This window comes from Kockiozyma suomiensis, assembly GCF_038497685.1.
Source record: "Kockiozyma suomiensis strain NRRL Y-17356 unplaced genomic scaffold V2V93scaffold_11, whole genome shotgun sequence".
In the NCBI taxonomy this organism is placed as follows: domain Eukaryota; kingdom Fungi; phylum Ascomycota; class Lipomycetes; order Lipomycetales; family Lipomycetaceae; genus Kockiozyma; species Kockiozyma suomiensis.
The window spans coordinates 102,270-118,329 of record NW_027117674.1 but is presented as its reverse complement, the minus strand read 5'-3'; the positions used below and the strand labels follow the sequence as shown (position 1 = coordinate 118,329).

The 16,060-nt window shown below is 45.3% G+C and overlaps 7 protein-coding genes across 7 annotated transcripts; 4 read left to right on the top strand and 3 right to left on the bottom strand.

Annotated features, from left to right (window-relative positions):
• Nucleotides 1-81: 81 nt before the first annotated feature.
• V2V93DRAFT_326853 (P-loop containing nucleoside triphosphate hydrolase protein) lies at nt 82-2,350 on the bottom strand (the record flags this gene model as incomplete). Its single annotated transcript, XM_066907540.1, has 4 exons — nt 82-1,068; nt 1,127-1,674; nt 1,733-1,894; nt 1,957-2,350. 4 exons carry the CDS (start codon nt 2,348-2,350, stop codon nt 82-84), a joined length of 2,091 nt encoding a protein of 696 aa, XP_066764387.1.
• A 1,895-nt stretch (nt 2,351-4,245) lies between these two features.
• On the top strand, nt 4,246-4,776 carry V2V93DRAFT_381555 (uncharacterized protein; the record flags this gene model as incomplete). Its single annotated transcript, XM_066912109.1, has 3 exons — nt 4,246-4,368; nt 4,503-4,581; nt 4,673-4,776. 3 exons carry the CDS (start codon nt 4,246-4,248, stop codon nt 4,774-4,776), a joined length of 306 nt encoding a protein of 101 aa, XP_066764386.1.
• Nucleotides 4,777-5,292: 516 nt separating this feature from the next.
• V2V93DRAFT_373019 (uncharacterized protein) lies at nt 5,293-6,324 on the bottom strand. The gene is made up of 4 exons (XM_066910872.1): nt 6,098-6,324; nt 5,921-6,019; nt 5,687-5,851; nt 5,293-5,604 (listed from the first exon to the last, which is right to left on the bottom strand). The coding sequence occupies exons 1-4, from the start codon at nt 6,138-6,140 to the stop codon at nt 5,474-5,476; spliced, it is 438 nt and encodes a 145-aa protein (XP_066764385.1). The 5' UTR covers nt 6,141-6,324; the 3' UTR covers nt 5,293-5,473.
• On the top strand, nt 6,321-10,190 carry V2V93DRAFT_373017 (P-loop containing nucleoside triphosphate hydrolase protein). Its single transcript, XM_066910871.1, has 4 exons — nt 6,321-6,579; nt 6,652-7,998; nt 8,060-8,872; nt 8,937-10,190. The coding sequence occupies exons 1-4, from the start codon at nt 6,417-6,419 to the stop codon at nt 10,112-10,114; spliced, it is 3,501 nt and encodes a 1,166-aa protein (XP_066764384.1). The 5' UTR covers nt 6,321-6,416; the 3' UTR covers nt 10,115-10,190.
• V2V93DRAFT_373015 (uncharacterized protein) lies at nt 9,821-11,822 on the bottom strand. The gene is made up of 2 exons (XM_066910870.1): nt 11,548-11,822; nt 9,821-11,475 (listed from the first exon to the last, which is right to left on the bottom strand). The coding sequence occupies exons 1-2, from the start codon at nt 11,697-11,699 to the stop codon at nt 10,161-10,163; spliced, it is 1,467 nt and encodes a 488-aa protein (XP_066764383.1). The 5' UTR covers nt 11,700-11,822; the 3' UTR covers nt 9,821-10,160.
• Nucleotides 11,823-11,935: 113 nt separating this feature from the next.
• V2V93DRAFT_348643 (putative N6-adenine methyltransferase-domain-containing protein) lies at nt 11,936-13,167 on the top strand. The gene is made up of 2 exons (XM_066907931.1): nt 11,936-12,016; nt 12,094-13,167. The coding sequence occupies exons 1-2, from the start codon at nt 11,979-11,981 to the stop codon at nt 12,953-12,955; spliced, it is 900 nt and encodes a 299-aa protein (XP_066764382.1). The 5' UTR covers nt 11,936-11,978; the 3' UTR covers nt 12,956-13,167.
• Nucleotides 13,168-13,973: 806 nt separating this feature from the next.
• On the top strand, nt 13,974-15,650 carry V2V93DRAFT_392069 (uncharacterized protein; the record flags this gene model as incomplete). The annotated part of the gene is made up of 1 exon (XM_066912462.1): nt 13,974-15,650. One exon carries the CDS (start codon nt 13,974-13,976, stop codon nt 15,648-15,650), a length of 1,677 nt encoding a protein of 558 aa, XP_066764381.1.
• Nucleotides 15,651-16,060: the final 410 nt, after the last annotated feature.

Below are 16,060 nucleotides of genomic sequence, written 5' to 3'. Positions count from 1 at the left end.
GCCACCGGCGATGCAAAGTCAGCTTCATATTTATATACACTCTCCTACCACCCGAAACAACCCGTCTGCAAATGAGAAAGCTCATACCAAGACCTTCATAAAGTAACTATCCTCGTCAACCACCAACTGCTTAAACGTTCCCCTCTCGACAACTTTCCCATGATGATCGAGGACAATGACCACATCGCTCCGCTTGATTGCAGACAAACGGTGAGAAATCGAAATCGTAGTGCATTCGCCACTATCCATGACATCCCTAAGCGCGTCAGTGACCGCATGCTCGGACTCTGCATCAAGCGACGACGTAGCTTCGTCCAACACTAATATCGGAGGCTGTCGCACCAACGCCCGCGCAATCGCTATTCTCTGCTTCTGACCTCCACTCAGCTGCGCACCGCGAGGTCCAACCTGCGTATCTAATCCGTCTGCAAATTCATCTACAAACTGACAATTCGCGCGACGGGCGGCAGTTTCAATTTCGCCGCGCGAGACTCCAGAGAGTCCGTAGGCGATGTTGTCTGCAATAGAGCCTGAAAATAAAATCGGTTCTTGTCCAACTAATCCAATTGCTCTGCGTAGCGACTGTAAATTGAAATCTCGAATGTCTCTTCCATTCAGGGTTACGGCGCCTTCTGTAGGGTCATAGAATCGCAGCAAAAGTTGACTGATCGTCGTCTTGCCGCCACCTGAAGGTCCCACGATACAGACATTCGAACCTGGCTCAATACTGAACGACAGCCCGTCGAAGATTGTAGACGACGGCCGTGTAGGAAACGAGAAGTGCACATTCTTGAACTCAATTATACCCTTGGCATTGTCTCCTACTGGGCTACCAATCGTAGGATGGATTAATTTCTTGCTATCCTCTAGCTCAAACACTCGATTTGCAGCACCGAGACCTTTCATCATCTTGCTGTAGAAAGACGAAAGACCAATCATTGCGTTGCCTGTGTATGCAGAATACATCATGAATGAAGACAAACCGCCAATCGAAATTTCGCCTCTCATTACCAAGTGCGTACCAACCGACAGAACTGTCAACACTGCAAGATTTCCGGCTAGATTTGTCTGTCAGAAAACCAAGTTAGTCTGTGACAGTTACAGTCAAATATATAAGAAAACTTACAGCGCTAAAGTAGGCGGCAGATAGCCTGGCTTCTTGTTGACCAATCGAGTAAATATTTCGAATCTCGTTATTGTACTTTCTTGCTTCCACTATATTCCCAGAAAATGATTGTACTGTCTTGATATTATTGAGAGTCTCCTCGGCAACTCTTGTTGATTTGCCCAAAGTCTTTTGCGACTCAGTGGTAATATCCTTGATTCTACGGCCGTAGAAAAAAGCACCAACCGCAATCGGCGGCACGACGGCCATGATAATCCCCGTTAACTCAAGGCTCACCCATGCCATCATTGCCAATCCCGCAGTACCAAGGATGACAGCTCTAAGCGCGTCAGCCAGATTTTGCGAAAGTGATTTGGCAACAATATTTGCGTCGCTTGAGAAGCGCGAGAGAAGGTCGCCTACGCGATTTGCGTCAAAGAATCCGGCGTCCTGCATTATTGTATGTCTGTAAAGTCGCGAACGAAGACGGGCGACCACGCCTTCTCCAATTATACGTAAAAGGTACACGCGACCGTAATTAGCTGAGGCGCCAATTACTAGGAGTGAGCCTGCATCGATGTGTCAGAAAGTTGAGATGCTGCGTTTACAATAGAGGAGGTAAATTACCTAATGCAAGGTTGAATTTAAACAAAGAAAGACCAAGGACCTGAGGTTTATCGTTTGTTAAATCATTCTTATCTTCTTGACGAATCATATCCAGAATTTGTCCGATCGAATAAGGAATGCACAGCGCAACACCAGAAGCAATCGACAAACACAAGAATGCTCCTATATTCAAAGAGTCAGTATGTACCAACTTGATGGGAAATTTCGATCTGCAAAAATTATACCTCCCAGACGCCAAATCTCTCGACGAGCAAGTGCAAATAATCGTTGTATGTCACTTGCTTTCAAGTTTTTCAACTGTGGGATGGAATCCTTAAACTCCTCAGGCGACTGTATCTTCCGTAAATCTTCTCCATTGCTAGACCTTATATCGCTAGCATTTCCTAGTTCTCTTGACTGAGTCGCCTTTTCCTGTGAATGATAGCGGGTATAGGCGATGGCCGTAATCTTCGTTGACGAGAAGTTTCGGTATGGCAGCGCAACTCCCTGACCAAAATTCAGGCCACTGACTCTGGTACTATGTACAGCATTTCTATATGAGCGTGTCGTAGCCAATCTCGCACTCTGTGTTCCAACCGCGTAAACAGAGCGTCGAAGACATCTATGGACAAGAGTCATCCTACCACCACCTGCTGACACCAATCGACCGCCAATCAAATTTGACGGTAAACCAATTGGACCTCGAGTTATCATAGCATCTCACGCTTCTATCCGCTCACTTTCTCGTCTTATAATTTGATCTCAAAGTTCAAATCGGATTGAGGTTCTTTTGTTGTTTATAAGTACGCGCGATGAGCATGAAAGGAAAAAAAACTCCCAACGCATCATTTAAAGTTATTAACCTTTGTTAACTTACAATGCCTATTTTTCCATTAAAAGCAATTCAGTTATTATATCTTGATTGTCTGAGGGAGGGGTTGAAATAAAATCAATACATCTTCATGCAATATCTGGCCAGGTCTCTCAAGGCAAGAAGCTGCTGCGAATTAAGCTGATACCTCACGTATAGCTAATAGAACAAAGGCAAAAATACAAATCAAGGCACATAAAAAAACTGGATCGTTAATATTCTTAAGTATAAATCAAATTTTACAAAAGAAGCAGAAGTAACGAAAGAGTGAAATTAATGTCCGTGCCCAGGAACCACATTTCACACATTTTGCAAAGAAATTCAGCCACAAAAATAATGCCTGAGATAGAAACAGCCAGCCATTTCACTAATCTTTCAATGTGTATGCATCAAATGAGAATCTTTAATACTCTTTCAAAAAAAGCCCGGATTTTGCTTCAACATATGTTAGAACATAAGACCCACCGTCGATACTGAAGAAGTCGCCAGAGCCGTAACTATGTAGCAAAAAAAAGTAGGTCATATATAATGTTCTACTACCTCTAAAAAACCATTGCCTACATGCTTTCAAAAGAAAACGCAACAAAAAATACAAGCTACAAAACAAGATATGAATATACCTGTCCCGCGCTTTATAGCAGCTTCCATGAATCAACAGCTCGGTCTTTGAGACACCAGCATCCAATTTTCGCTTGACCCAAGTCCCGGGATACACCTTTGACTATGCGTTAACTGTATGCACTAACAGTGTGCGCTCAGACTTGTCTACCAAAATCGGTAGCCAGCCACCTTTATAAGTTGTTTATAAAACCCATCTGGGGCCTATATAGCAGACATTTCCCTGCCACCACTAATATTCCAAACTCTTGAGATCAGATGGTTTCATTCAGCACACAGCTGTCTGTCCTCCGTTTGAGTATCTTGGTAATCAAATATCTATCGCGCACATCCAGTTTGCCCATATTTGCAATACTAAACTATAAGAGAAGAGTCTATGTGCTTTCGTCACTCCTTTGAGTGGCCATGCGGATTCCGTACAACGTGAGCATTTTTTAGTCCCACTTAAATGCAGCGAGATGCGTACAGATTCTAACAACCACAACAGATTTGAGCATCAGGCGTGTATGAATCGAATGCAGAAGCTGCGCTGCTCGGGATTAACGCTGCAAGTCACATTGAGATATGATATATGTCCAAAGCATTTGGTATGGCATAAAGATACTGACGAGGTTGTTACTGCTCATATAAGAGGCCGGGTCATGAGAGATTCATAGTTTAGAGAGTACTAGCTGAGCTTAAGTATTGATGGTAGATGAAAGCTCTTGGTATTGGTATCAGCATTTTCCAGCAGCCATGGCCGTTTATATTACATTAATGTACAGTATTCATATTCCAACAACAGTAATGCGGATCGGTGCCAATTCAGGAAGCCAACGATGAAGCATAAACGTTTGAAGATCTCAGATTCACGATTTGTTCATAATGTTGTGAAATATACTGTGACGCAGCGTACTTTTCAGTCCGCGCATCAGCCAATCGCTGCCAGGCGAGTTCCCGAGTTGTTCATCAGGCTCACCACTTTGTAACCTTTCAATCCATCACCTCTCTATTCCTCTTTGTAATATTGCTTTCAGAGCCTTAACTTTATACCACCCCGAAAAAAATGCGTGCCTCCGCTCTTGCTGCTATGCGTCCATCGTCGACCGCTACCTTCCGCGCCGCCTACGCCAATAACATGCGTGCGACAATGGTCAACAACATGCGAACTACTATGGTTCTCCGTGCTGTATGTGTTTTCTTTTGTACCACATTTTGGAATACCTTGTGACACAATAAAAATTTATTTGTTGCGTCTTTTGTGGGTTTTGCTAGAAATCTGTTAATCGGTCGGGCTAACGGCATTTATTACTATGCAAACAGGCTCACGGAAAATCCACCGCTCAGCCAACCTCGAAGCTCGCCAAGGTCAAGGATGTTCCCGCTGAATTGTACCCTCTCCGTATGTGTTAATTCTTTTGAAATATTATTCGATCAGCTATCAGTAGAGTAGAACCGTTTGAATTGAAGTCTAACAAATTCAAAAAACACAGTTATCGCCGTCTTGGTCGCTCTCGGCGCCGCTGGATACGGCATTATGCGCAAGTTCCTTCGCGATCCCTCTGTGAGTGATTTTCATAACTGTCTTCTAGTATGAGAATTTAGAAATATCTAAGATACTAATTGGTACATTCAAATCTCAAGGTCCGTGTCAATCGCACCGCGAAATAAATGCAATTCTCTTTCTATTAAATGCTAGTGCTTGAATCAGTTTGTTTCTTTTGGTTCAGAATTAGTATTGAAAGATTGGGCAAAGCATTTTCGAAGAAAAAAGATTCAGAAGGAGAAAACAAAACAAAAAAATTAGGTTGAACTGTGTGAACGATCTGATATGACAGCGAGTTTTTGAATGTCCTGGTTTAACATCCTCAAAGTCTCTTTATCTAGTCCAACAGTTTCAAAGAAAAAAAAACAGCGAATTCAAGCGGACGAGCGTTGTCTGTTCTGCAGAATTCTCGATTTCCTTATGAAGCTTGCTTGATTTTATCTCTCTTTTGATCCTTTTTTTTGTCTTTATTTATACTCATAACTGGCTTAAATATTCTTTTGCATATAATTATCTGGGTGGCGGAGAAAACAATTGAGGAGTTTTTAGACACAGTGTTTTATCGTTTTTTTTTTTTGGTTTCTTTTTTGTATTATTGAACTGTGAATCATTCAGAAAAGAAAAAAAATCATGTAATATTATTGTACACTCCCATATACCCATATACTCATATAATCAAACCTACAATACAACCAGCCTCCAACCCTGTCCTATTTTCCCAAGCGATCGAGAATTACCTAATTCATTCTCAAGCCTGAGGACCTGCGATGGAGTTTTCGAGGTTTTGCATGGGATCGATGTCGGGGTTACTTTGCTGCAAAGCACGACGATCTTCGTCGTCGACAACGTTTTCCTGCATCCATGATTCTTGATTCCAGACTATGTTTTTTTTAAAAAGTTAGCACTATTCCTGCCGTACTCAAAGATTGCTATAAAAAGGTAAAAGAGTGGAAGGGAGTACCTGCAACTCTTGATTTGGCTATGTCAAATGAATCTTTCTGCGGTTTGGCGGTCGTTACACGTATGCTGCGACCAGATAATTGCGAAAGATTCATATTGTCAACCGCAGCTTCAGCATCAACAGGTGATTCAAACTCAATAAAAGCGTATCCGCGATGTGTTTCTTCTGCATGATTGTTTCCAGTTTTGGTAAGTCTTTGTGTATCTCTAAGAAAGCAGAAAAGAAGGTGCGTACTTGATTTTTCGGGTTTTGGGAACTGGATATTTATAATATCACCAAATGGAATAAACGCATAATGTAATGAGTCTTCATCAACTGATGGATCCAGTCCGGCTGCAGAGACTAATTAAAAAAAATGATCTTAAAAAACAAATGATAGTGGTGTATCGTTTGGATATATTAGATACGTACAGACATGGATAGTCGATTTGGCTCGACTTTCAGATACTGACATTAAGAATTTTTGAAATATTTCAAATCAAAATAAATGAAATAAAATAATATGCCAGAAAAGCGGAGCAATAACAGAAAGATAGGTTAGAATTAATGTGGTAGAGAAGTACACTGCGTAGGCGCCGCAGCATCGACTATATTGTAAAATCTGAGATGGGAATTGGGACTTTTAAGTCATAAAAAGCCTCCCCACATACACCTTCAGAAAGTACAAATTTATTCTCACACGTCAAACTAATCAACCCATGTATTGGAACTTTGTGATTGGCTATCAATAATGGAGGCTTTAAGTGAAGTCGCAAGTGTGGAGCTTACGCGCGAGCAAACTGTGACGGCTACGCTACTATCGACAGTAGTAAAGTCCGTTAAAGATTACGATATCGGCAATATCGAGACTGACAGGATTATACAAAGGACAAAAACAAAGAAATGGAATAGAGGTACTTAATTGATGTATTAAACTGTTTATTTGTGCATAAAAGCCTTTAGAATTGACTTTGGTAAATGTGAAGTTTCCCGTGGTGCGAGAATACGAAGTAGTGATCCACAAGCAACACCAAGCCGACCTCGACGGACACGTACAAAAAGTGCAGAAGAAATAAAAAGTGATCAAGAAATATACACGGTTCTTAACGACTTGTCCCGATTCATCAAAATAGGCACTATAGACGTCCGCTGTATACCATCTCTCACGGCTCCCGGCGTCGAGGCACCAGATGGTTGGCGATGGATAACTCCTCCGATCGATCGACGGTTGAAACTATCCCGTGAGCTTGAATCAATTGCATATTTATATCGGAAGATGCTAGCTAGAATGACGTATATGGTAATTGGTAAAGCCGCTTTGCGATTCAGAATCTATATGCTACCACTAGACGCAGAGGGACGAAGATGTCTGCCGCGGGTATCTTCAGTGGTGAGGAAGACTATAAGAGAGGTTCTCGAGTTGGTAAATGCTAGCAAAGAAGCCTGGAGCGGCGAGATTAATGCACCTTTTGTTAGACTCATTGAAGAAACGCCGACGTCGGCGCCAAGTTTATTCGACATGTTCAACAGCATTACGCCTACTACTCGACAAAATTCGTCCCCACTCAATGACTATGAAATTGATGAAATTACTAAAGAGATAAGAACAGGGAAAATTAAGGGCATGAAGTCAACTCTGTACCCCTATCAACAAGAAACAGTGGCAGAAATGCTAAATAAGGAATTACTCCCTGAACAAGTTCCCGACCCGCGTTTCCGCGAAATGACAGCTATCGACGGCACAAGATTTTATATCGACTCGGTAACTCTAGAAATATACTCTCAGACTTCACAATACGATGGCTGCTATGGCGGTGTCCTAGCTGAAGAGATGGGGTTTGGCAAGACATGTATTTGCATCGCGCTCATTTGCGCAACACTGCGTCAAGGAAGCCGCGTGCCTGAGATGTATATTCATAATCCGGTAACGTATCATAGAACGCCTAGATTATCGGACCTTTGTGTGTCGATAATTACAAGATATGGATTATCTTGGAGGTATTACCATGACGGGCTAAGTCCCGAATCAATTCGTCTTTTGAGTGCGCATAATGGATTTTATGATATGGAGGATACCCGGTATATCAGCACGAGAGCATCCAGTCGTACGAGGCAAGATATAAGATATCGAAGAATCTTGCTTTCCAGAACGACATTGATTGTATGCCCAGACTCGCTGGTACACCAGTGGATAAATGAATTAGACAAACATGTCGAGAAAGGATTTTTGAGCGTGATGGAATTTAAGAATGCGCGTAGGTCAGGCACGCAGTTTGAGAAATTTGACGTGGTGGTGATGTCTCAACGACGCTTCGCAAAGGAATACGAGGACGGTATTTATTTACTCTTTGCTGTCAAACCAAAAAAAAATTATAAGCTAACTGAAAGAAATAGAATCCTCTAGAATGCATAATATCCAGTGGAAACGGATAATAGTCGACGAAGGCCACTCGATGGGAACTTCGCAGACCTCGGCATCCTTCGCAGCCAAGCACATTACAGTTGACCGCAAATGGGCCGTGACCGGTACGCCAGTGCCTGGTCTACTCGGTCTCAACTTTGGTCTCGACACTGCCGCATCTGGATCGGTTGGAGAAAACGAACAGCAACGAGTAGCTAATCCACATAGCAAGGATGTATCTGGAGATCTTGCGCGGTTGGGCCATATTGTGGTTGACTTTCTTGCGTTGGCACCTTGGTCGTATAGTCCAGGGATGTGGAGTAAATACTGTTCGATGCCGTTTTTATCCGAGAATCGGCATGAGGTGGTCGAACGATTGCTACAGCAAGTAATGGTGCGTCACCGATGGCGCGACCTCGAACTCGACGTCCAAATTCCTGAATTAACGCACCGAGTGGTCAAGCTTGAACCAAGCTTGATGAATAAGATTGCGATTAATTTGTTTAATGCAAATGTGGCTGTGAATGCCGTCTCATCTGATCGCGTTGATCAGGATTATCTTTTCCATCGATCAAATATGACTTCGCTGAGAAGGCTTGTGAGTAATTTACAACATAGCACTTTTTACTGGACAGGACATGAAGTCGAGGATATTGAGCACTCCCTTAAAGTCGCTAATGAGTGTCTTGTCAATGGTAAAGCCTACACAGATCATGATCAGGAGCTACTCAAGAAATCTATTGAAGTTATGAACTTTGCCCTTCAATGTAAAGCATTTCACTTGTCAGTGAAGCATCAGGAAGTTTGTGAGTCACAAAAACAGTTTTGCTTTTTCTTGGAAACAATAAAAGGACTAACAATGTGGGAAAGCATACTATGTACGAGACGTACCACCTCAAGTGCGCGATGTGCTCTGCGACATCAACTTTCCCGGCCCACAAAACGAGAGCCTAATTTCGGGTCCGAAAATTCTGCACATGCAGCAGCTCGTGCGGAATATCAAGACAAGAGACGCAGATGGTTCCGTGGCCGATCCCGATATTATACATGCAATCACTGAAGAGTTCGCGTACATAAATTCAGTCAACGAACAATTTGACCGGCTTGAATCGGAAACTTTGGCTTCTAGCGAATCGACAGCGAGACCGCGGAAGCGTCAACGTACGAACAGTGCAAGTGGTGAGATCGCAGGGAATAATGTGTCACCCAGTAAATCGAAACGTGGAAAACACAAACAGTCGCACGAGACAACCGAAGGAAAGTCACTACCTGGTGTGCCAGCGACGTCGACTGCCGCCACAAGCGCGAATTTACATTCCGTATCCGTAAATAATGGAGCCAAAGGCAAGAAGGAGCAGCAACAGCGCAAGTTATTCACAAACTACTCTTTTGCCGCGTCCCAAATTCCATTGCGGACAGCGACTGATTCGGAGTTCAATAAGATGAAAATCGAAGCGTGTTTTTCGTCAAAATTAACATATTTGCTCTCGCAAATCGAAGAGTTCCAAAGCACCGAGAAAGCTATTGTTTTTTACGAATACGATGACATAGCGTATTACATGGGCGAAGCATTTGAGATTGCCGGTGTTGAGCACTGTTTTTATACAACCGCATTGGCGCCGGCTGAGCGGGCAAAAAATTTGACTGCGTTCAATAGTACAGCCGAATTTCGCGTCATGTTAATGGACTTAAATTTAGCAGCGCACGGGTTGAATGTTACGGCTGCTAGTAGAGTATTTTTCATGAATCCGGTGTGGCAGCCCAATATCGAGGCGCAAGCGATGCGCCGTGCTCATAGGATCGGGCAGACGAGACCGGTCGTGGTCGAGACTTTAGTGCTGAAAGGGACAGTAGAGGAGAGCATGTTTGAGCGACGGCGAAAGATGACGAATGAAGAGTTTGTGGCGGCCAAGACGGCACTGGATGATGCGCCTACTAGTGAACTTATTGCGCGGGCGCATTTCATTGACCTCGCTTCGGGAAATGAGCGTGGGGAGGTTATGAAAGTTCCAATGTCGGCGTTAAAAGTGACGACTGATGTTGCATAGAATTATGATCTTTATCATTTATTGTTTGGTTAATGCTCTAATATAATTAGAATTCGACAACGCCGTTGTTGGCGGCACCTGACGCCTGATAATCGTACAAATTAAACGAAAAGACAAGGACCCCGCTCTCCATACGTGCACAGATATAGTGTCCATCGCCTTGTAAATCAAACATTTTCGAAGTCTGATCAAGTGAGAATAATATGCCGTAATACGACCATTTATCTTCAAACTCATTATATGAAGTCAGCGTGAGACGAGTCAGATATGATCCCTCGAGCATAAAGATTGAATCGCGGAAAGGGACGCCGACAAGCGAGTCACCAGAGGTAAGAAAGCCGCTGATTATTGTTGATTTGTGAGTTTCTATATTTACCTTTGTAATAGAACGAAGTCTCGAACAGGTAAGATAAATGTAATTTTCCTGTAAAGGCCGAAAAATTTGCGTGTCAGATGAGAGGGGGGAAGTGATTTGCGAGACGAGGTTCTGGTCAAAATCAAAGATGAGTACAAAAGACCCATAATCATGCTTTATCGATTTTGACACAAACAAAATGACAAGTTCGCGATCAGCATGCAGGCCTATCCGGTAAGGTTTTGCACCGCGAGCTTCAATGTGGGCCGAGATTTCGGATGTCGAAAGCTCGTCATTGAGACCGGTATCCCAGATCATAATCTCGGTATCCATTGATATCACTCCAATTACTTTTTTAGACGACGCCATATCGCGCGTATTTGAAGACAAAAGCTGTCGCTCCTGGCACGTGGACGGGTTTCGAAGCGACCAGACCTTGCACTTTCCGAGAGAAGTCACTCCAGCGCAAATGTCCTCAGAGCAAGTAAGGTTATACCAGCTTTCGCGACTTTGTTGCAGTTTCCAGCGACGATCGGAAAAAAGCTCATAAAGAATAGTAAATTTAAGATCGGAGCCAATCATGACGCCCGATACGACAAGTCTGCCGCCCCAATAGGCCATGATACTTGGGCGCAGGTCTGAGATTTCCTTACGAGTCGCAAAACGGTTTGACTGCTTGATTGCGATACTACGAAAAGTACACATCCGCAGCGCGTCGAGTTTCGACATTTGCTCATCTTGAGGACGTTGAGAAGGAATTTCGTCGGCGAATTCGAGTCGTTTGAGATGGCTGCATATAAATTCATTTGATAGGCGCTCTCTCCAGCGCTTTGAGACGCGCTGCCAGGAGAGAATCTCACGAGCCGAGTTGACGTATTGAAGAACTATGAGGAGAATTTCAGATGGTAATAAAGCAATGATATCAACAAAAAGCTGCCGTTCTCCGAGAAGGGTAGTGAGATGCCATATGTCTGAAGGAAGTAGATTTGCAAATAGTGTCTCGAGTCTATATGGTTCAAAAAATTAGTTGACAATTTCTTTAGTCAAAAAAGAAAAAAGCACAATGTGATGCAAGTACAATTTCTGACGAGTCGAGATTGACTTAATGCTTTTAAATTTCTGTATTGCCGAAGCAATTTCGGCGGGATCGACTTCTTCAGATGGCGCAGTGTCAGCTATCGAGAGGTTGCGCGTTGACCGGAGAAACTCTGGAGTTTCGTCTGCAGACATGCTCGTGCTTGATCAAAATTGATGATACTTAAAGTAGTAGAGACTTTCAAAAAGCAGAATATTATAAAGACATGCTATAAATATGACTCTATAAGCTTCTATAAAAAGCAGGAGATGAGATTGTGGACGACAGTACAATGAGTCTCACGATATAGATACGCAACTAATCGAGGACGGCCCTAACCCGCAGTGGTTGATACTGAGAGTGGACTAAATTTTCACGATGGCTGGAAATTGTTCTGTCTATTGAATGAGCATAGCCAGAAGCAAGGATATACGATGGGCGAAGTTGAGATTGAGGATGATGATGATCTGAGGTAAGAGCTGATTCTGATAGTCTAGTAAAATTTCTTGTTTAGAAGATTTATCTAATGCGGGGGGCGGATCTGGATAGATTGTCGGCGGACACAATGGCTCTGCTACAGGAGTTTCAGCAGACGCAATCGAGTAAACTGGCAGCCTTTGAGCGACTTCAAAAGAAGGCCGAGTCCCGGTTTGACGATTCACAAGTTGCGGAGTTCAAGTTTGAAGACGAGAGTGATGATGAAGAGGAAGAGTCGGGGGATGGAGAAGAGCAAGATGCGCTTGCGAGCATGGAGGTTTTCACAGAGGATTGGAATTTGTCGCAGTTTTGGTATACGGATGCTACGGCACACCGATTGAGTGCATTTGTACTAGATCCGCTGGTAAAGCTGGGAGCCTATGTTGCGGGAAGGGAAGAGAAGCTACAGTATTGGCCACGGGAAAATTACGCGAGTCTGCCGTCGATCAAAGTTGCGATTCTGTCTGCCCCAACGGTGCATCAGTATTTGACCAGGGTAATATTACCGCAGCTGCCGAAGGACCTGTCGAGCAAAGTGCAAGCAGTCGTGTTTGAGAACGACGCCCGTTTTGCCGTATTCGGACCACGGCAGTTTGTGCACTACGACTTCAATGCACCGACGCGGGTTCCGGAGGCAACTAAGGGCCGATTTGACGCGGTGCTGGTTGATCCACCGTTTCTGAGCGAGGAATGCCAGGTAAAGACGGCGATCACTGTGCGCGTGCTGCTGCGCAAGGAGGAGGAAGGCAACACGAGACCGACCGTACGGGTTGCCGTGTGCACGGGACAGAAGGTCGCTGATGTCATTGAACGCACATATCGGGCATACGGAGTGCGCTGTACCAACTTCCGTCCGGAGCACCGCAACGGGCTTCAGAATGAGTTCCGGTGCTTCGCCAGCGAAGCAGTGGAGGGAGTGTGGGAGTATGAGTGACTAAGTGCTTAGGTACGCAAATCAGTAGCGATGCAAGGGGTTGCTCCGGCAAGCGAGCGTCGGGCTAGGGTTTGGCCTGATGAGGGCTGTGATTGGCTATCGTCCGAAAGAGGAAAAGAGAGTGGTGTGAGTCAACAGAGTCCAGAATATTGTCTCCTGAATACTGTTTAAACCTGTCATCCTATTCTACGTATTTCTATACTATTCTTCCTACTATTTTTCGTAATATACGTGCTGTCTCACCTGACGCCCTTTAGCGATCCGTCGGAGAAGCGGCAGAGATACGGCAGTGTTCGGCTCCGCTTCGCCTTGATAAGCTTTTTGTGTTCATTAATTTTTTAATTTCCAAGACATCTACGTCATTTGGGAGTTCTGCCTGTTTTTCTTTTGTCCATTTGAGCGCTGCTTTTCATTGTTTGGCTTACTTCGTGTTGCAACCGTGTTGTTGTACATCCTTATATTGATCTAAATTGTTCATACGACGCTTCTACTATTCTTTATATATCTCATTCATCGTCCTCCCTGTTCTTCGCGTGATACCATTGTGCCCGTCCAAGACCCAACCCGGAGTTAGCATCTTCCTCCGGCATAATCACGTATATATTCATTATTTATGCCGTATTTGCACATGAAATTCACATATATGCTCGGCTCCCTCGGGTTGTTAGATATTCTGCGCGCTTCTGTTCCGTTGACGGACAGATCACTGGTTCTCCTAAAAGGGCCCTCAGCACCCGCCTACGTCTCCTCCTCCTGCTTGTCACCCACCATGCGCCCATCCCTTCTCCTCATGCGTCCATCCCTCCTCGTCCTCGTCCTCGCAGCTGCTGCCTCTCTGGCAGCGGCGCACGGGGACGAGCCTGAGCCGGACTTCGTCCCCTCACCGTCGTCCATAGGCAATGCCTCATCCATGCACATGGAGCCCTTCAATGCTACTGACTTCTTCCTCACATATGACACCACCTCCTTCCTCAACACCCCGGAGTCGCGCTCCTTCCTGATCGCACACATCGCCTTCATGCTCCTAGCCTTCGTTGTCGTCCTCCCCGTGTCCGTGATGCTCTCCATCGCTCGCTCGCCTTTGCACGGTCCCGTCCATGTCATCTTCCTCGCCCTCTCCATTATCGGCACCGTTCCCGCCGTTATTTACAAGGCCCGCGTCGACGACCTCTACCCGGGCAACGTGCACTCTTCCTTTGGCTGGTTCGTGCTCTTCCTTCTCGCCGTGCACTTCGGTGCTGGCTTTTTCGAAAACGTGCTGGGCTGGGCAATGCGCAAGCCTGTCTCCGCCGTCTCCTCCGCTCCCCATCCTCACCATACGCTGGCATCCGATGACGCAGACGCGGACGCAGCCGCAGACCGCGCCTCGCTCGGCTCGGTCACCCTTGACGGCCACGACGATGACTACTTCCTTCCCTGCGACGACTCTGCTGATCTCTACCCGTCAGAGTTTGGCTACCGCTACACTGATGCCGCTGACGGCGGTCGTGAGTATGTTCTTGAGACGGCGGATGACCTTGAAAAGCTCTCGCTTCCTCATCACCCGTCCTCTGTCGAGTATCGCGTGCAGCATGCCATTGCTACTTACTTTGAGCCTGTCCGTCGCGCCGTCTCGCGCCTGCCCGACCGTCTCCTGACTTTTCTCTACCTCGCCGCCTCGGTTACCTTTGCCCTCCTCAACCGTCCGCTGATACTCATTGGCTTCTTCCAGATAATGTCTGGAATCGTCACCGCGACAAACCTTGGCATGCATGACAAAATCTTTGGCCTCCTCGCCCACTTCATCAAGGGCTCCGTCTTCTTCTGGTTCGGCATCCTTACTTTTGGTCGTGTTCTTGGGGCATACGCGAACCTTGGCTGGGCTTGGAACGTGCGCCCGCCTGTGCCGCTCTCGCGTCAGAGCCTTGGAGCGCGCTTTTTCCGCTGCTCGATGGAGACCGTCGAGTCCGGCCTCATCTTCTTCTACGGCATCACAAACATCTTCTTGGAGCACCTAGGCAACCGCGACGGCAAGTGGTCTCACAAGGACCTGCAGCACGCCTCCATTGCTTTCATGTATATAGGCGGCGGCCTTTGCGGCCTGCTGTTCGAGTCCAGCCTTATTCGCAGCCTCTTCAACGCCTCCATCCGCTCTAAGCTTCCTAGACGCCGCATCACGAGCGGCCAAAAGGCAAATGGCTCATCGCCGCCACTGGACGCCTCATCAGCCGCGCGCGCATCGTCATTGTCGTCGCGTCCAGCATCGGCTTTGGCTGTCGACCCTCGCGCGGCAGAGCCAGTGCAGTATGCATCGTCGTCGAACCCGTTCCCGCTATTCACTGTCTTCTTCACCGGTGTGCTCATGAGCCAACATCAGCAGGCCACAGAGCTCTCGACCAAGATTCATATGCAATGGGGATACCTGCTCTGTATCGGTGCCATCTTCCGTGCAATCACCTATCTTTCTTTTTTCCATTCGCCTCTCAAGTCCTATCTGCCGGCGCGCCCGATGACTGAGATCCTTACCTCTTTCTGTCTCATGGCGGCGGGTGTGATCTTTGTCGCTTCTTCGGAGCAGATAGTTAATGCGATGCTGTACCATGGCCTCGATGGTATGTTTACCATGAATGTCGCAGTTGGCGCAGTGGCTTTGCTTATGGCATGGATCATGATCTTGATGGCACTCAAGGGCTGGGCCTTGCAGCGTCGGTCTTGAGTTTTTCTTTTCTTTTTTCCTATGCGCTTAGTATATGTTTTTGTTTTTATTGTTACATAAGGTGGGTTTTTTTTTTTTGCTATCTATTGATGGCTTTTATTAATTAATATTTTTAATGTAATCTGGATGTGTGTGTATGTGTGTATCGGCGGGATTCTATCGATTGTTTATTTACATGTTCTTTCCTATGAGTCATTGTGTACATATCTCTCAACATGTCATTGCTATTTTTTTTTCTCTGGTATGTACTCCTACTACTCCGCTATTCTTGGTTCTGAATGTATATAATGGATTTGTCTTAAGTGATACAGGCAGGGTTTTTGATCTTGGGGTTTAACAATGGGGATATGGATCAGGGTGTTTGATGTGTTTGTGGTCTATGTACATAAATATTTGAATTGACTATGAAT